Source organism: Peromyscus californicus, unplaced genomic scaffold, assembly GCF_007827085.1.
Source record: "Peromyscus californicus insignis strain IS unplaced genomic scaffold, ASM782708v3 Scaffold_6__1_contigs__length_162567912, whole genome shotgun sequence".
In the NCBI taxonomy this organism is placed as follows: Eukaryota; Metazoa; Chordata; class Mammalia; order Rodentia; family Cricetidae; genus Peromyscus; species Peromyscus californicus.
Window position 1 is genome coordinate 154,789,751 of NW_026294584.1, and position 21,230 is coordinate 154,810,980.

General features: G+C 40.4%; 1 protein-coding gene across 4 annotated transcripts in view; it reads right to left on the reverse strand.

Moving 5' to 3' along the window:
- The window catches only part of Abcc9 (ATP binding cassette subfamily C member 9), a 134,034-nt gene that overhangs the window by 90,785 nt on the left and 22,019 nt on the right, over positions 1-21,230 (reverse strand). For all 4 annotated transcript variants that reach the window (XM_052720779.1, XM_052720778.1, XM_052720776.1 and 1 more), the window contains exons 8-12: positions 20,446-20,640; positions 17,232-17,384; positions 16,186-16,341; positions 14,443-14,577; positions 808-970 (exon numbers count right to left, since the gene is read on the reverse strand). In XM_052720779.1, coding sequence (XP_052576739.1) covers positions 808-970; positions 14,443-14,577; positions 16,186-16,341; positions 17,232-17,384; positions 20,446-20,640 — 802 coding nt within the window. The remainder of the gene's footprint in view (positions 1-807; positions 971-14,442; positions 14,578-16,185; positions 16,342-17,231; positions 17,385-20,445; positions 20,641-21,230) is intronic.

Below are 21,230 nucleotides of genomic sequence, written 5' to 3' on the forward strand. Positions count from 1 at the left end.
AATAAAATCAAGTAAGAGTGGGTGACATTTGACTAAGCGTGTGTGATCTATACTAATGCAAGCCCATTACTCCAGAAAACACTGGGTTTGTGCTTAAGACGGAAACAGCATGCAAATGTTCTCAAGAACACACTAGGAAAGTAGACTGTGAGTCAATCAAGTTTGGCTTCTTTCACCTGAAGCTTTTCTCCGCCTTCGTTTGCTCTTCAGGAGAGTCTATCAGAAGTGCCCTCCAAAACAGATAACACAAACCAGAGTGGGCACTTCCAACAGACTTAGAGATGGTCATTAGCAAGATAGTCAAATCACCTGAAAGAACTAGCTCCCTTTTTACTGAGAACTAGCTGACTTTTCCTACTATAGCGGATGAGAGTTTCAGCTGGAGCTACCACCTCACGTCATTACCATTTTCATATTACCAGGTGAGACAGCTCAGTGCTTGCTGTATGAGGCTGGCAACCTGAGTTCAATGCCTGGCACCCATGTAAAAATGGAAGACGAGAGCTCACTCCACAAAGCTGGCCTCTGACCTCCACCCATGTGCCACAGATGTGCATGCCCACACACATCATCAAATTAAAATAAAGTTTAAAAAAAGTACCAAGGATTTCAATAGGTGATGTACCATAGCCAAAAACAACTTGCAAAGGGCCAGATGCAGTGTAAAGAGCATCTGGCAAGTGGAGACAGGATAAAATATGTAGAGACAATAACGGGCCTCCTTTGAGGCCTAGAGCATTTCATCACTTATAAGCCAGACTTAACACTGGGCACATACTGGTCACCCGAGTGACGATGGTGACTCACTGGAGAGTGACGTGTAGAGCGCGAAGGTTTTGAGGCTGGAGAGCTCCTTCATTCTTGTCTCTTCCACACTTTTGCAGAAGATGTGCTCCCAGGCGTACAGCTTGAGGAGCTTGATGCCTTTCAGTATCTCATTTGTCTTCTTCAGCCTCTCGGTGGAATAATCCTGTAAGATAAAGGAAGAAACTGTAGTGCCGGATGCAGTCAACTACACTACCAAGGCAGGACCCAGAGAGGCTCAGGCCTGCGGGAAGCCTTGCTTCTGAACAGCTCTGCCCCTACCACACTAGGAAATCCCCAGGTTTAGCTCAGTTCAGTGCCGAAATCTCAACTTCATTCATTCTGATATGAAAGTGATGGATTTCATCGCAGCCTCTTCATACAAATGTGTCATACTGTGTTCCTGCTTGCTCCCCTCCTTCCTGCCCTCCCCCATGCCCTCTCTTCCCTCCATGTGTATCTTCTTCCTCTCCTAACTGATGCCACCTTCTGCTCTCTTACTACATGTATTTCATAGACCTCTCTGCTCTCTCTCCTTTAAAATACCCTCCTCTCATGATATAATTCCCTAGTATTGTGACACACACATAAATGCATATATACACATATGCATCCATACACACCTATACACATACATTCAAATGCACACACTCACATTCCCACATACACCAACATACACATAGCTACATTACAGACATACATGTACACACACACAAACATAAGCAGGTACATTACACATGCACCTGCACAAGCACATACATACACACATACATTCACTTATATACACACATGCCACTCACACATACACATGAACACACACACACACACACACACACACACACAGCACATACATGCACACAAAGTATGGAATGCCTCTTCAGTTTGTGTTCCTCCACACCCAGGGGTCATGCACACATTATTTGAATCATCCCAACTTTAGCATGTATGTCGTAAAAGCAAGAATTTTCTTCAGCTTTAGAATGAAGAGGTGACCAAGGAGGTAACTCCAAAATATCTGTCCACTTAGAGCCACATCTGCCTCTATTTCTTTAGTTTATATAAAAGCGAGTTCTTCAGCTTCCCACGGTTTCCTTGAGCAGCAGCTGCAGGTGAGTACGATGTTAGCATGTAGCCCGTGTGTGATGGCTCCTATTGATTGCGTCCCTCCTCAGCACCACCACAGAAGGACAAGGGTGGCTTGTGCTGGTGGCCATGTCAGAGGAGCAGCAGGTGGTAACTAGCTTCAGGTGTCAGCCCACCAGGAAATACAACCCTGATGGGTGAATCTTAGATAGGCAAGGCCCCAAGACCACAGACCCCAGAGTGTCTTTTGCTTCTGCTGTGCCTTCACATGTTTGCCGCTGCCATCTTTCTCTGGTATCTGGCACGGTGTGAATGGGCATGGGGAGATCCCCACTGCCTATAGTGTAGTGTGTTTATCTCATGGAAACATCCTGTTCTACTCAGCATTTCTACCTGCGGATTATTATGAAGATGATTTCCCCTTAAGCTGCACTGTTTAACTGAAACAATGATTTTATATAATAATAGTGCTAGTTTAAATAGGATTTTGGTGATTGAAGGTCTTTAATAAATATAGTGAGAGATTACGATAGAGGTCAGTTTAGTGAAAAAATTAACATAGGTAAAGGTAGGATATAGTGTTGCCCCTGCCTGTGATCAGAGGCTGCAGAGGATAAAAAATAAAATAAGGAAGTGTCATACAGCTAGAACATATGAGTTTCTACTGAGGAGCTGTATAGACTGTGACTTAAAATAATGATTAAAAAAAAAAACTGAGTCCCGATAGCCCAGCTAGCTTAAATTCTTTTAATATTAATTAATGTTGGGAGACGTGTTCACAGGCTTCAGGGTGCATGATAGCTGAAACAAAGCCTTAGAAGGACCTCAGATTAAGATTTTGATAGTAGCTTTGAGGTTAGGGATCAAAAACAAAGCAGTCCAATTCCTACTAGCTGACATAGTTTGCTTTCGAGGTTTGGTTGGTGATCAAGATGATTAGTTCCTTGTACCCATTTCTGCCCTCAATCTCTTGATTATAAAAAACTACTGATGAGTAGGTAGGCACACTAAAGATTTAAAGTAGAGCTGGCTCTTTTACATGGATAAAAGTTTAGGTTGTGATTCCTTATAAGATTACCTTTCAAGACAAGTAAGAAAGTGATTGGCCCTTTCTTTGTAACTGCAAAACACAGCCTGCCAATACGAGACCTGACTGAGAAGAATACCTTGCTTGCTTACACTCTGTTAATCTATAACAAGTTGTTTGGTTATGAACATATGTGGATTCTTGGGACAACCTATGGTGATATTTTATTTGTATTAAAATGTTATTTGTATGTTAATAAATAAAGTTGCCCGGGGGTCAGAGCTATTAGCAAGCCATAGGAAAGCAGGGCAGTGGTAGCGTACGCTTGTAATTCCAGCACTTGGTAGGCAGAGCTGGGTAAGTCTCTGTGTGTTCAGGGATACAGCCATTATTGGATACACATGCCTTTAATCAATACCAATCATGGAAAACCTGGAGGCCTATACAGACAGGCCGTGAGGAGGCGGTCATGTGGTTGGGTTTACAACCAATGAGAAGGCAGGACAGGAACTCTATATAAAGACTTTAACACAGGGGTAGCTCTGGTTCGGAGAGGTAGGACCACCGCAGGAGGAAGGGTAAGGTTTTAGCTCTTAGCTCTGACCTCTTGGCTTTCTTCTTTGCATTGGTTCTGTGTTTCTTATTTAATAAGAAGGTTGGATATATCTACATTTGGCACCCAACGTGACAAGAATTCATTAAAAACCGCTTGGCTTGGCTTGGCGGCAGGTCCGGTTTCCAGCCTGGGCGGCCCGGCTGCCTAGCTTGAGCCCAGGCCTGACTGACCCGCAGCTGGAGCTACTTGCAACTGCTACAAACAACTCAGACCTGCCCTGCTGAACAGGGCCCCTGCCTGTAAAGCCAAGGCTTGACTCGGCTCAAGCAGCTACACTTTCTCTCTCTCTCTCTCTCTCTCTCTCTCTCTCTCGCTGGATTCACACCTCGAACACCAGGTGGCTGTGAAATTCCCTGGGATTCTACTGTTCTACCCAGACTTGGTAAGTCAATTAACATATCTATTTAAAAGAGAATTTTTTTCTACATTAAAAAAAAAATGGGCTTTATGTGTACATTGGAAGAAAATTGGGCTTTGTTTGAAATTTTAGGCACTCTGACAATGGAACAACTATATGAAAAGATTAATATTGATTGAATTATTCAGTTTATTACTTTTCTTATCCTCATTTTACTATTTAAAAAGATCGTCAACTTAAGTGCCAGGATAACAGGCTTAGAAAAACTTGTTAAACCGGTAAAAATGAATTATAGAGAAATTCAAATTCAGACAGAAGAAATAAATAGTGAAGTTGTTTCAAAATTGGATCATAAGGTTACAGAAAGAAAGCCAGTTTTCACACAATCACCCTTAATTTATCCAGTAGCCGTACAGCAGCTACCTGATGAAGAGAATGAACAAAATACTTGGGTTCCAGTTGAAATGTTAGACTTACGAAGATTTAAGGAGGCAATAGCATCTTATGGCATGCACTCCCCATATGTAAAGCAAATGTTAAACACCTGGTCAACTTGTAATAGGATTATACCAAAGGACTGGCGGGAATTGGCACAGGCTGTTCTTGAACCCGGACAAAATCTCCAGTGGAAAATGTGGTTCAGTAATGAGGCTAAAAATATAGAAAGACAATGGAGGGATAGCAGAATACAAGTCTGCCAGGATCAGCTTATTGGCGAAGGCCAATATGCTTCAGTACAAACACAATGTTCATATGATGTCCAAACCCTAGTTCTATGTAAAACGGCAGCTTTGAATGCATGGGACAGAGTTGAAGAACCAGGAAAAAAAACTGAGTCATTTACAAAGGTTATACAGGGCCCCAAAGAATCTTTCACAGATTTCTTACAAAGATTGACTTCAGCAGTACAAAAAATGGTCCCGAATTCAGAGGCTAGTCAGATAATAATTGAATCTTTAGCCTTTGAGAATGCAAATGCAGCGTGCAAAAGAATAATTAGGCCGTTAAAGGCAAGATCTGCACCTTTGGAAGATTGGATTAGAGATACAGTTAATGTAGAGGCTTATGACCATGATGATATGTGGGTAGGAAAAGCAATTTCAAAAGGTTTGAGCAATGTTAGATGTTTTGGATGTGGAAAGCAAGGACATTTGAAAAGGGATTGTAAACAGGTCATTCCTAGAAATAATGTTTCTTCAAGGAACACTGGCAACAGAATGCCCCTTCCTTCTGGAGTATGCAGAAGGTGTGGTAAGGGAAAACACTGGACCAACGAATGTAGATCAACAAGGGACAGACAGGGTAACCCTCTGCCTCGAGTTTCAGGAAACTCCCAGAGGGGCCTCAGGCAGGCCCCCACAGTAAATCCAGTTCAAACCTTTCCTGCAGTTGTAGAGGAAACCCCTACTCAAAGCAACTAAACAACCAAATGTCTATTGGAATAAATCATGTTAGTCGAGATGATGAAACAGAGAAAATAGGAAATACAGGAAAAAACATAAAGAAAATTTTTTGGCAAACTTCTATTAATGAACAAAGACCAAAACTAACAATAAAAATAAATGGTGTTTTGTTGTCTGGTCTGGTAGACACAGGTGCTGACATTACCATAATTGCACCAGAATTTTGGCATCCAACTTGGCCTCTTCAGGAGGTAAACATTCAACTCTTAGGAATTGGGACATTATCTAGAGTGAAACAAAGTGTAAGATGACTTGAATGTATAGGTCCAGAAGGACAGAAAGGAAAATTAAAACCATATATGGCTAACATAGCTATGAACCTGTGGGGTCGAGACTTGTTACAACAATGGAATACTCAGATTAATATCCCTCCAATCTCAGAAACAAATCATAAATTAGTACATGTTTCTGAGAGAAATATTAAAAGATATTATTCTAATGAGTGCTCACCAGCCATCCATGTCATACAAGAACAGGGCACAACAACTGATAATCTTCCAAAAACATTAACAGCTCTACCTTTAAAATGGTCAACAGACAAGCCTGTATGGGTTCAGCAATGGCCTTTAACAACAGAGAAACTCCAGGCTTTACAAGAGCTGGTGGAAGAACAGTTAAATGCTCATCATATTGAAGAATCAACCAGCCCTTGGAATTCTCCTGTATTTGTTATAAAAAAAAAAAAATCTGGTAAATGGAGAATGGTAACAGACCTTAGAGCAATTAACAAAGTAATTCAGCCAATGGGCTCTTTACAATCTGGAATTCCTTTACCTACTCTGTTACCAAAAGGCTGGCCTCCCATAGTTATTGATTTAAAAGACTGTTTCTTTTCAATACCCTTACAAGAAAAAGACAGAGAAAGATTTGCTTTCACAGTGCCTACTTATAATAATTCTCAACCGGTTAAAAGATTTCAATGGAGGGTTCTCCCACAGGGAATGTTGAATAGCCCAACTTTGTGCCAATATTTTGTAAAACAGCCATTAGAAGTGGTACATAAAAAATTTCCTAAATCTATAATTTATCATTATATGGATGACATTTTATTAGCTGATTCAAATGCAGATACTTTAGAAAGAATGTTTGAAAAAGTAAAGAAAATTTTGCCTTGCTGGGGATTACAAATTACTTTAGAAAAGGTACAAAGAGGAGATTCTATTAATTATTTAGGATATAAAATAGAACTTCAAAAAATTAGACCTCAAAAAGTGCAAATTAGGAGAGATCGACTACAGACTCTTAATGACTTTCAAAGATTATTTGGAGACATTTCTCATCTAAGAACTATTGTTGGGGTAAAAAATGATGAACTGAATAATTTGTTTAAAACCTTAGAAGGTGATAAGGACTTAAATAGTCCAAGAGAATTATCACCTGAAGCTGAGAAAGAATTGGCCTTGGTAGAAAAGAAAGTACATGAAGGGCACGTAGATCGTATTGATCCAAAGCTGGATTGCATTTTGGTTATTTTACCTTCTAGGCATTCCCCAACAGGAATCTTAATGCAAAGGGAAGATATTATATTGGAATGGATATTTTTACCAAATAAACCAAATAAAAAATTAAAAACTTATGTGGAAAAAATCTCTGACTTGATTTGGAAAGGAAAATTGAGACTTCGTCAATTAGCAGGAATAGACCCAGCAGAAATTGTCGTACCTTTAACTAAGGAGGACATTGAAAAATTATGGATAGAAAATGAAGCTTGGCAAAAAGCTTGTAGTAATTTTTTGGGAGAAATTAACAGCAAATATCCCAAAAGCAATAGAATTGATCTTATAAAGAGAGCTGATTGGATCTTGCCTCGAATTGTGAGGAAAAAACCCATATCTGGAGTTCGTACATTTTATACAGATGCCAACAAACAAGGAAAGGCAGGTTACAAATCAGAAAATTTAAGTAAAGTGGTTCAAAGTCCTTATAATTCAGTTCAAAAATCAGAATTGTATGCTATTCTGTTGGTATTAATGGATTTTTCAGAACCTCTCAAATAGTAACTGACTCTCAGTATGCTGAAAGAGTAGTATTACATATTGAGACTGCAGAATTTATCCACGATGCTTCAGAATTAACTTCATTATTTATTCAATTACAAGATACAATCAGAAAAAGGAGTCATCCTTTATATATAACTCACATCCGATCCCATACTGGTCTGCCAGGCCCTCTAGCACAAGGCAATGATGAGATTGATAAATTATTGATAGGAAATGTGCTGGAGGCCTCAGAATTTCATAAAAAACATCATGTCAATAGTAAAGGTTTAAAAAAGGAATTTTCCATAACCTGGCAACAAGCCAAAGAAATAGTAAGGAAATGTCCTACTTGTTCCTTCTACAATCAAACACCATTACCAGCAGGATATAACCCAAAGGGTAGTCAGAGGAATGAAATCTGGCAGATGGACATGTTTCACTTTGCAGAATTTGGAAAACTGAAATATGTACACCACACTATCGATACTTATTCAGGATTTCAATGGGCAACTGCTTTGAGTTCTGAAAAAGCTGATTCTGTAATCACTCATTTGCTAGAAGTTATGGCCATTATGGGTATACCTGCACAAATCAAAACTGATAATGCTCCATCATATGTCTCTGTTAAAATGAAACAGTTTTTTGCTTATTATAATATAAACCATGTTACAGGTATACCACATAATCCTACAGGTCAAGCAGTTATAGAAAGATCAAACAGTACTCTAAAAGATATGCTAAATAAACAAAAAGGAGTAACAAAAACCCCCAGAAATAGACTACATAATGCTCTATTAACTTTGAATTTTCTCAATGCCAATGAGAAAGGAACAACAGCTGCAGAGAGACATTGGATAATAGAAAAAACTACAGAATTAAATCAACCTATATACTTTAAGGATGTGCTGACCTCAGAATGGAAACCAGGGTATGTGTTACATTGGGGACGAGGTTTTGCTTTTATTTCTACAGGAGAAGATAAGCTGTGGGTACCATCAAAATTGATAAAGGTTCGATTTGAACAAGAGAGACCTCTTAATTAGAGGAGGTGATAGTTCATCAACTATCGTAAACATCCAATTTAAACTAACTTACACCAGTAACACATGCCTTTTCATTTAATCAGATAACTTGTCAAAAAGGAACATCCCCAAAAAACCTTGGGGAAAGGTTTTTGTTTTTGTCTTTTAGGAGAATGAAGGTTAAGGAATTTGAAGAACATTGGACAAATGAGACAACTGAAGAAAAGGGACAAATCATCTATCCTAAGAAACAGAGTGAAATGGCGTATGGGTATGTTATCTAAAAAAATTTTATGTCTTCCTAAATGTTTGTTTCTGCTTTTCTTTAAAGATTTAACACTATTTAACTTCTAATAGTCCCAGTTCAATTAAAATTTAAAGCTGACTTTGGAGTTGGAGAATGGCTCTCTCCTTCTTTAAACTCAAGCATGTTGTTAAAAGGAAAATGCAAACTCCCTGTATCATGCCAGAAGAAAAGAGCCATCTTCTGCTATGGGACAGGAGAAAAGCCAAATTAATTAAGGGACTATTCTATTACGAATCTCAACTCTTTGATTCTGTTCTGATTCTTTAAACTTTTCTTAAAGTATGAATTTTATATCAAAATTTACAAGATCAATATATATAGATATATATACATTTTAAACTTTGTTAAGATATAAATGGTCATATAGAGTACTAACTAATTCTAAAAAGACGCATATATAGTCTTTGTGTTCGAGTCTCTTATCAGTTTTTTGCAGGAAATCACGGTTAGGCCTAACATCAACTGAAGTCTCCAGGAAGAAGATGGGGCCCCACAACAACAACAATTCCACGTGGACAATAATAACATCACTAAGCTGACAAACATCATCTACAGATCAGCTTTGAACTACAAAGTGCTCAGAGCAATTTTGAGAAGAGCTAGCTGAGATGATCCAGTCTCAAAGACTACTTGAATAAGGATTTGAGATAAACCCTGAATTTTGGCATTATACACAGACTGGATAACGAAGGATATATTTACCTTCCTAGAATTTGACAATTAACCTAAAATTTTTCTTTCAGGATAAAGATACCTTCGCCCATACCCAGCAGGAAGCAATTTCAAGAATACGACGCCCACATTCCCAAAGAGGTGGTGTGGGGCGGTTGGTTTTTTTGGTCTTTTAATGGGTTTTGGGTCTGGGATAATTTTCATTGATTAGGGGGGTTGGTTATAAGTTGTTGTCAAGGGTTAGGAAAAAGGCTAAGCAAAGGAGATTAGATTTAAGGTTCTTATTAAAAAAAAAAAGAAAGAAAAGAAAAATGTAAATACTTTACATTGGATTGGATTGTGTTATATTGTATACAAATTATATATATTGAAATTGATATTGTTAGAAAATGTTATATATATTTTTCTAATTGTACCGTTCATCTAACAATGTAATGCAATTTTCTGATCCTTGAATGTTATTACCAACTATTAGGATATAAAGAAATGAAAGTTAGTAGTTAGATATTATAATAGAACTTGTAGTTATATTAGGTATGTTTTCAAGATTGAGTAGATATATTTTAGATAGACAGGTTATCTTCAAACCCTTCAGAGATCTACAGAATATGGCATTTAAAATGTTTTAATAACTTAGAAAATTTTTCTTTTTTGTTATGACTATGAGACATGTCGGCTCCTGGCAGTACCAATCTACTTCAGAGAAAATATGGGCATTGAAGAAACTGCATATGGAGTTAACTTTCATTGTGGCAAAAGTTAGCCACTGGACAACAAAGTATCCTCGAATCAACAGGACAAAATGGACAGACAGGACATAAAACAAAGGATTACTGATTCTTGCCAAAACAAGTGTGGTTATGGCTTTATCAAAAGGCATCTTCAGAGGCCAGGACAATATGGCACCATCCCTGAAGTGGCCTTCGCAATTCGAAAAAGGTACAGTGCCCTTTTCTTCGAAGGCAGCTGAACAGGCAGTGGGCCGATGGCCTCTGATGTGCAATGGAACAGCAGCTGAAACAGTTATTCTTGAAGAGTAACTAAGCTCACGCCTCTCAATAGTAGACTGGCATTAGATAGAGGGATATGGAGAAGAATGGAATGCTGAGATGAAGCCATATATACACAGCCAAGAAGAATGGACAGCTGAATTAAAAAACCATCAACAATTTCCAGAATTTAAAATCCTGAATCATGACATGACACTAGTGGAATTCAGGTGTTTCTGGTACATGGACTACTCTCACTCAATGTGAGGTTGAACTGTTGACCTTGTGTACATCCTACTTCACAAATGAGTCTGTCAGATATGCTAAGCCTATAGGCTGAAGATGATGCCCCAGCACTTTGGAGAAACCTCAGGTAACTGTCCAGACAGCTGTCTGTTTCTGTCAACTCACAAATTTTTTGGAAGTTGCTTATGTGCACTTCCTGTTTTTATTTTTGTTAGCTAATATTATTTCCTTCTTGGGTCTCTGAGGGAGTTGAAGATTAGTTAGTTATAGTTGAAGGTTAGTTAGTTATAGTTGAAGATTAATTAGGGATACATTTTGGACTTACCAAAATAGGATAGATAATGAAATTATTTTCTCTGAATTTGTCAAATACAAATGGACTAGACATTGTTTAGGTATTTATTACTTGTATATATTGTATATAGTTATTGTCCTTTTGTATATAGTTTTTCTTATATTAGTTATAAGCTTTTTCTTTTTTTTTCCTTTTTATTAAAATAGAAAAGGGGAAATATGGTGATATTTTATTTGTATTAAAATGTTATTTGTATGTTAATAAATAAAGTTGCCCGGGGGTCAGAGCTATTAGCAAGCCATAGGAAAGCAGGGCAGTGGTAGCGTACGCTTGTAATTCCAGCACTTGGTAGGCAGAGCTGGGTAAGTCTCTGTGTGTTCAGGGATACAGCCATTATTGGATACACATGCCTTTAATCAATACCAATCATGGAAAACCTGGAGGCCTATACAGACAGGCCGTGAGGAGGCGGTCATGTGGTTGGGTTTACAACCAATGAGAAGGCAGGACAGGAACTCTATATAAAGACTTTAACACAGGGGTAGCTCTGGTTCGGAGAGGTAGGACCACCGCAGGAGGAAGGGTAAGGTTTTAGCTCTTAGCTCTGACCTCTTGGCTTTCTTCTTTGCATTGGTTCTGTGTTTCTTATTTAATAAGAAGGTTGGATACATCTACAACAACCTGTTTTTCACCTGTAATATGTAAAATGTTTAATCATGTAAGGGATATGGAAAACATGCTGTTCCTTACTTGTATTCATTGTAATCACTTGCTTGAAAAATAGAATGTAACCACATTATAACTTTTATATTGAAAGATTTTGCTGGGATATATAAGCCATCAAAGAAAAAATAAAGAGTGAGAATAAGGAAGAATGAAGACAGAGTTAGAAAGAAAACATTGAGAGAGACAGAAAGGACATTCCTGGATAGAGATAAGGAAAGAGAATAGAACACAGAGCAAAGAACCCAGAAGAAGGAAAGCATGCAGAGTGTGTGAGTGTCTTTCCCCTTACCCCCTCAGATAAAGAAGGGCATGGTTAGGATGACTCCCTGGACTCCCATGGAGTCCTGCCTGCACTGCTGGAGGCTGGTCCCCAGGTAGCAAAAGGTCTGCTGCTTCTTTGGAGCTGTAATGTCTGCTGTGGGATGAGTTCACACTTTTCCTCATACTCTAGTAGTTGAGCCCACATACTTCCAGCACATTTCTGCATGCTTTTTCATATGTTCTTGTTCAAGGCTAAGAATCAGAGTGATTTCGGAGACATTTGTCGTGGATTGAAGTCCTTGATTTAATCATTTAATCATTGTTTAGCTGCCTCTGCCACCCAGTAGTCTACGAGAACAGCCTACAAAGTGCAGGAGGTCCACTAACCATTGACATGGACAGCTGGGTGGCTCAAAGGCAGTCGAAAGAAAGTATGGCAGCCACTCACCTGTGTTTTGTTCGTCTTTGTCTCTGCAGGGCCTTGAGTGCCTATCAAATGATTACTTGTGAGCAGTAAAAGGAAAGACAGATGTGTGAGGGGTGTCATGTCTCTGTTTATGCTGCCCTTCAATGTCTTTCTGCATTTGAATGCTACAGTGAAAAGGGGGGTGGCTCAGAGCACAGTGAGGACAAAAGCAGACACAAGGAATCACCTCACCCTAGCAGCAAACAAACAAGTGAGGAAAAGCCCCCAAAGACAGAAAACAAGCTTCCATGACATACCACTTCCTTCTCACAGTAGAAATGCCAGCTCAAGGAGCAATGCTGAGGGTGGCAGCACCCCACATGTGACCCCAATCTACACCATCCTAAGAGTGGCAGCACCCCACATGTGACTCCTGATCTACACCCACCCTAAGGGTGGCAGCACCCCACATGTGACCCCTGATCTACACCCACCCTAAGGGTGGCAGCACCCCTACATGCACCCCTAATTTATACCCAGCCTCCTCACAGTTAATCAAGCTTCATTTCTAAATATGCTATCAACAGTTTTACTATTTGCAAATGATTCTTTGCAAGAAGCCAATGCTTGTTCAAATAAAATTATTTCATGGTAAATTAAAGGCAGAAAGGGTCAATAATTGGACTGTGCTTTCCTTGTCAACATAACCATGAACACACTCAATAGGATTCGCTGTCACTGACGGGTCACAATTGGAGAGAATTTAACCTCTGATGCAACAAATCTGATCTGTGACCCCTGCTTGGTTCATTTTTTCCTTGTCACCTGGTGGCCTCAAAGTATGCTTAAGAGTAATTTTTGACAAGTTTTTCTTCTTTTACAAGATCCAGCCAGATGTGGTGGTGTACACCTCTAATTGCAGCTTTGGAGAGGAAGAGGCAGGCAGATCTTTGTGAATTCAAGGCCAGCCCCATCTACACAGTAAATTCCATGAAAGCCAGAGCTATAGAGTGAGACTCTATCTTAAAAGAAAAACAAAACTAAAACGGCCCAAGTCTTGCCACCTGTGATTCCCACAGTGCGAGAGTAAGACTGTCAAGTCCTCAGTTTCCACTCTACCTTAACACTTGCCCAGCCACTACAGAAACCAGTGTGGAATTCTCCAAAAGACTAAAAGCTATCTCTACCACATGACCCAGCTAACCACCCCTGAATACTTACACTCATGACTCCACATGAACATGTCACAGAGACACTTGCACACCACTGTCAATACAGCACCGGTCAGGGTAGCTGAGGTTTGGAACCAAGCGAGGCGTCCACGCCAGGGGAATGGGTAAGGAAAGTGGATTTTATGCACAGTGGATTTTATCCCACCACGAAGAACAAAACTATGCCCTTTGCAAGACATGGGTGCAACTGAAGATCATCACAATAAGCAAATTAGATCAGACTGAAAATGACAAGGACACGTTTTCTCTCATCTGTGAGTCCTGGGTTTTACACAGATACGTAAATTCAGACGTGTGTGTATGACATGAAAGTAGATGTGGAAACTGTCTAGAGAAGCAAAAAGGTTTAATGGGATACGGGTGACAGATTGAAAATATTCCACATATACTAAATACTTGAATGAAATTTACTATGTAGATTGAAAAAGCACCAATTTAAAATATTTTTGCAGTAATCAAAATACATATTCACTGCCCAAGAGTACAAATGAGGCCAGGAATGGTAACACTTTAATCCTAGCACCCAGGACACAGAAACAGGCAGAGCCCTGTCTATTCAGGGTAGCCTGGTCTACACAGCAAATTTCAGGACAGCCAGGGTTGCATGTAGTAAGACCTTGTCAGAAGAAAGAGGTGGGGGAGAGGAAGAGAGAGAGAGACAGAGACAGAGGGGGGAAGAGGGAGAAAGAGAGACAGAATCAAAGACAGAGAGAGAGAGAGAGAGAGAGAGAGAGAGAGAGAGAGAGAGAGAGAGAGAGAGAGAGAGAATGGAAGGAAGGAAGGAAGGAAGGAAGGAAGGAAGGAAGGAGAGATAAAAAGGGAGGGAAGGGGTTGGGGATACAACGATTTTGAAATTATCCAGTTGAAATGGAGTGACTTCTTCTTATACTATAAAAATACAAAAATCGCCCAGCACGGCTCAATTCGCTAATAACGTTTCCGAGGACGTGACTCACCAGAGTGCTCTTCTGAGCCTCAGCTAGCTTCGTGGCGATGAAGTACTGAATGGGCGCAAGGAGCACGATGACCCCGGCGCCAACCAGCGCACTTAATCCAAGCAGATTGTACAGCAGGATCACCCCCATTATGATCTGGGAGGGAGCACAAGAACAGCAGAGTGAGCAGGCTGCAGGAGCCAGCGAGTGCCTGGAACGCCATTAGTGGAAATGAACGCTCTTAATTATCGTGCTACATTTATTTGGGGGCCAACTCAATGGTGACAGCTGCTTTTTGCTAAGACTGCTTTATGCAGCCAAGCTCTAGGAACATAATTTTAGTATGTTGATCTGTACAACTGGTGCCAGACCAGTTTCTTACATGGAGCTGTGGAACAGCCTCCTGGTGTTTCTGACCTTATAGCACAGATCTAAACTTGAAAGGAGACTTTAAAGGGATGAACAAGCTGTCACCCACCATAAACTTGACATTCTAGGTTCTCCTGGAATTGTACTAGGTTTTCAAAGTTGTGGAAATGGAAGTGTTGGCAGCATTCCACATGAGCATAGGAGGGCTGCTGGAGGACAAAAGTTCCCTACTTGGTGACTCCAAAAGCCACTTAAGTCTAGGCCCAACCAAACCTGTGAAGAAAGCTGGGTGTGTTGACACAAGGCTGTAACCCCAGTGCTTGGGAACCCTAGGTAGGAAGGTCGCTGTGAGTTCAAGACCAGCTAAGACTACATATTCAAACCCTAACCAAACAAGCAAACAAAACAAACAAAACCAACCAACTATAAAGGCTCTCAGGCTACTTTATCACACTCATTTTTCTCTTTTCATCCATTTTTTATTTTTTGTTTCTGAGAGAGGCTTCCAACTTGCTACATAGCCAAGGCTGACTAAACCAGCCAAGACTGACCTCAGGGTTCCTACCCGTTATACTCAAACACTTGTATTTTATGAATTTGAATTTCCACTCAAAACAAACTATAAATAATACATTTAAGAACTTTCACTGTTATTATTTTATGTACTTTTAATAAATGTACACAGTGTAAGTTTCAATTTAAAGATGAAAATTTTGAGATAATGAAAAATACCCAATATGGCAACCCAGAAAAATAGCTGAAAGTATTTCTTTTGCTGTTTTTACCCAGTGGGACAAAAAACCACATCTTTAAAAAAAAAAAAAAAAAAAAAAAACCTCATTTAAAATGCTACTTTATATAACATATAGCTAAATAGCACCACAGCTTGCCATGTTTCAAGCCCCCAGCTGAAGCCATGGGATGATTTGAAGTGGCCGCTGTAGATCAGAAACGCTGTGGGAGTTTGTCAGAATGAAGGAGTCCAGACCTGGGTGTGGATTTGGACAGTAATGCCAACAACCAGCGGATACTAAGTGCCGTGAAATGCAAAGACCTTGTTTCCAAATGCTTTGGACTTCTTCAAACTTGACAGCTTCCACAGCTATGTCAAGAAGATATGTGTGCTATTCCCACTGTACAGATAAAGACAGTAACACTTGGAGGGGTTCCACAGTAGTATACACAAGGAGCACCACGGGCATTAGAAGTTAAGCAGTGTAACCCCACATCCGACTTTTAAACCTTCTAACATCCCTTAGTCTCATATTCCTTGTCCACAAAAAATGGTCCAAGGACACTAGAACATTCCAACAGTGTACCCTTCCCGGAGCCAAGCATTCTCAGCTGTTTGTTTTTTCTCCCCTTCCAATGAACAACTTATGTACATTGATCTACCTGGACAGGCATGGCCCACAGATTAGGACACAGGAACAAGAACCACATGAGCTGATTGGTTTCTATGGCAACCAAGTTGTTGATCTGTCCCAGGGTCATCTCACCCATGGATAGGTTCGAAGTAGAGAGCCGAAGGATTTTATTGTATATCATAGCCTATGAGGAGAAGGGGAAATGATGAATGCTGAGCCCCAAACTTAAATCCAACACTAATTATTTACTTCCATCAAAATAACAATTATTTCAAGTTTTTGAAAATTTACAAGCCTCTCTACCTTCTTAAACTAACCATGTTCTTAAATATGAATTTGTGTTTTCTAGGACTATAATTAAGACCCATACTCAACTTTAAACATTATTATGTTCAAGAATAAACAGACAAAGAAATGGTAAATGCAAGATTTTTGAAATGGCTTTCTTAATGTGTTATTTTGAAAGCTCCCCATCCCTACAAATTAAGTCCGTGTTTCTTTCATTAAGTAGAAGCTACAGATCTGGAAGCCAAGAGGGGCTGTGAGGAGCTGGGGAAGGGGCTGTGAGGAGGGAGGGGGAAGGGGCTGTGAGGAGGGAGGAGGGGGAAGGGCTGGGGGGAGGGGCTGTTAAGAGGGAGGGGGAAGGGGCTGTGAGGAGGGAGGGGGAAGGAGCTGTGAGGAGGGAGGAGAGGTCCAAAGGTGGGGGTAATAGGAGGGTAATTGAATATATGTGACTCAAAAACAGGAGGGACTATTCTCAGGGTATGAAAGGGATCAGTGAGAGAGAGAGAGAGAGAGAGAGAGAGAGAGAGAGAGAGAGAGAGAGAGAGAGAGAGAGAGAGAACAAAGTATAATGAAATGTATCTATGAAAATGTTACAATAAAGTCCATTATTTTATATAATAACTAAATTTTTTAAAAGTAGATCCTAGAAACGTATTGTCATAGTATTAAAGTGTAAACAGAGTGGAGTGGAGTGGAGTGGAGTGGGGGTGTTCCCTAAATGGTTAGTGTTCTTACCATTACACAGTGCATGGCATTTACAAGTTGCAAAGGTTCCCATGTTCTACATACCAGCAGAGCCCCACGGAGGTTGATGCCCGTCTCTATGGTCACATAGTAGGAAGCCTGCAAAAACGTCCTTTGCAAGATAAGGGCCAGGAAGAGCAGGACTGCCAGCACATAGGTGTTCTCCAGAAATTCCTTCGATGAGAGTGTCTCTGAGTTCTTATCCCGAAAAGTAAACAGAAAACAAATTAAAACCAGTCTTTCCATCTACCAGATGTATCGTTTGTGTTTATTAAAGAACACATGATTTTCAATTTAAAACTCAATGTTCTTACAATGCAGACATCTATCTCCCTCGAGATGGGGACTCCCATTGGCCGGGAGCTCACCAGTTCAGCCAGACTGGCTGGTGGTGAGCCCCAGGGAACTTCCTGTCTCCACTTCCCCTGCACTGGGATGACAGTCATAAATTACCCTGGCTCTCCTGCTTGTCAGGCAAGAGCTTCACTGACTGGGCCACCTTGTCTGTGGTCTTTAGAATCATTGTACACAGTTAACGTCTTCCAGTTTCCATGCATCCTAATTCATACTAGTGAAACAAATTTTAAAACATGCCATTTATTTATTTCAGCCATGGGTCATTTCCAGGAAGAAAAGATGACTTGGGAAAACATGTCTTAGTAGGAAAATGACTGGGTCCATCATAGGGATGAAATGACATTGATTCAGCTTTGTGAACAACAGTGTCACTTGGTGACAGTCAATAAGCACATGGCAGTATTAGAGACATTCTTCATTTTTGTTAATGAAACCTAATGTTGTGAAGGAGTATATAAAGCAAATAGATTTTGTAGTTTCAAACTCCTTCATAGTCCTCTCCTCCTCCTCTTCATCCTCCTCTTCCTCCTCCTCTTCCTTCTTCTTCTCTTCCTCATCTTCGTCCTCCTCCTCCTCCTTCTTTTTTGTGGTGAATAAGTGAATAAAAATGTAATTGGTGATGAAGGGTAAAACCCTAAGCAAAATTCTGTGGCTTTAGAATGGCCATTCTAACTGTAGTGAAGTTTACTGAGACAGGGTTTGGGACTAGGCAAGTGTTTGCTTAGCTAACCAACTTAATCTAGATGTGTGATACTTTTACTTATGAATGCATTTTAATAAAGTGTATTTTTTTTTTTTTTTTGGTTTTTCGAGACAGGGTTTCTCTGTGTAGCTTTGCGCCTTTCCTGGAACTCACTTGGTAGCCCAGGTTGGCCTCGAACTCACAGAGATCCGCCTGGCTCTGCCTCCCGAGTGCTGGGATTAAAGGCGTGCGCCACCACCGCCCGGCTTAAAAGTGTATTTTTTAATCTAGTAAGATTATACTTCAATCGCCTTCTTCACCTTCAGCATTTGAACCTCCAGTGCCCCCCCATCTCCATTCTTCCAGCCCTAGTTCAGGTATCTGAACCTCCAGCCCTACCCCATCTCCATTCCCTGAGCCCTAGTTCAGGTGTCTGAACCTCCAGCCTTACCCCATCTCCATTCCCTGAGCCCTAGTTCAGGTATCTGAACCTCCAGCCCTATGCCATCTCCATTCTCCTAGCCCTGTGGTCCAGGTGTGGGTTGCTCTGCCTGGATTTTTCTACATAGGTGCTGAAGATAAAAACCTGGTTCCTTATGCTTGGGTGTCCAGCCCTTTACTGACAGGAAAATGGAGACAGAAGGACCACTGGGGCTCAGTGACCACCCAGTTTACCCAAATTTAATTCCAAATGAAATGAGGAGCTTGTCTCAAAAAACATTAAGGTGGAGGAGTGATTGAAGAAGACAGTCAATGATAACCTCTGGCCTAAACACACACACACACACACACACACACACACACACACACACACACACACACACACTCTCACTCACCTGAAAACACACACGCATACAAACACAATAAAACAGAAAATAATATGTAATATTAAAAACCACATTGGCCATATTATTGCCACAGACCTTTTAAGCAGTGACTTAACACTCTCATATCCTATTTAAAGATTACTATAAAAATGAAGTAAAATAATCAATGTGAAATTTTTGCATGAAGTTCCTTACACATGAAGGGTGGTTATAAAATATTTATAAGCTCCAAATCCTAGGAATAATTTTGATGGAGATATATATATAATTTTCTCCAAAAGGAAAATTATTGGTTTTACTTAAAAACTTTCCATTTCTCTATAAATAAACCTGCTTGAGTTTCTTATACTACTGCATTAATAAAATGTGACAATTACAATGTAATCATCCAGTCATGTGTTTCCTTTCAAAAGTACTATGGGCGGGGCAGGCAAGATGGCTCAGCAAATAAAGGTGTTTGCTACCAAGGCCGGTGTGCGACCAATCCACAAGACCCACATGTTGGGAAGAGAGAACCTACTCTACTCCCACAAGTTGTCCTCTGATCTCCACGTGTTAGCTATGTCATTCACATGTCCGCACACATATACATTGTGGTGATTTGAATAAGAATGTCCCCCATAGGCTCATATGTTTGAATACTTGATCCCAGTTTGTGGAACTGCTCAGGAAGGATTGGAGGTGTGGCCTTGTTGGAGGAGATGTGTCACAGAGAGCAGGCTTTCAGGTTTCAATAGCCCATGCCATTCCCAGTTAGCTATTTCTCTGCCTCATGCTTGTGGATCAGGATATGAGCTCTCAGCCACTGCTCCAACACCACACCTGCCTGCCTGCTGCCATGCTCCCCATCATGGTCATGGATTCTAACCCTCTGGAACTATAGTCATACAATAAACTCTTTCTTCTATGAATTTCCTTGGTCACTGTGTCTTCATAGCAATAAAAAGTTACTGTGGGATGGTCTGTATGTCAAATGTGTTGCTGATTGGTCAATAAATAAATCACTGATTGGCCATTGGCTAGGCAGGAACTATAGGCGGGACAAGGAGGAGAATAGAGCTGGGAAGTGGAAGGCTGAGGAGGAGACACTGCCAGCCGCCATCAGGATAAGGAAGATGTAAAGTACCGGTAAGCCACAAGCCACGTGGCAAGGTATAGATTAATAGAAATGGATTAATTTAAGCTGTAAGAACAGTTAGCAAGAAGCCTGCCACGGCCATACAGTTTGTAACCAATATAAGTCTCTGTGTTTACTTGATCGGGTTTGAGCGGCTTGGGACTGGCGGGTGAGAGAGATTTGCCCTGACTGTGGGCCAGGCAGGAAAACTCCAGCTACAAAAAGTAACTAATGCAAACACAAACTAAATAATAAAAAGAAAAACCATGAACTTACTCCTGTTGTGTTAGTCGTCCCATTTTTTACTTCATTCACACACTGGACTATTCTGGAAATACAGAGAGGACCAGCAAACCCAAGCAAATCAGCCAAGTATCGGAATGTGCTGCTCAGCAAGATTGGTCTCCCGAAAGCTCTATACATGGCCAGCCATATGGATGGGGTCCGATTTGGATGGTCTGCAACTTTTTTCTGAAACAAACAAAAGACCCAAGTAAAAGCTTGAAGTAACAGCTGACAGTGATGTGCTTTCTGAAATCCCAACAATATTCTAAAGACCTAAAAGAAACTGTGGAGATTTCAATGCAACATGGGAAATTCTGCATCCTTGCATTTAATACAAATGGTAGCTTCTGGAACCACCACAATAAAACAGATACAACATAGCGTATAAGCTAGCTATTCTACATCTCTGTGTTATTTTTAGTTGTCAAAGGACGACATAGAATTCTTAAGGACAAATTCATATCTAGTTTCCTTGAGCTTGAAAAATGTGTATCACTCATGAATATGACCAAAGAAAACCATATGAAAAACAAGACAATGAGAGACAAGGTCTGATGTTATGGGGCCTTGTATCATGTATCCAATCATGTATTTCCTTTCTAAAGTACTGTGAGGAGGACGGGCAAGATGGCCCAGTGAGTAAAGATGCTTGCCACCAACCCTGATGACCTGAGATCAATCCCCATGATCCATGTGATGTAAAGAGAGAACCCACTCCTACATGTTGTCCTCTGATCTCTACATGTGAGCCATGGCATGCACATGTCCACACACAC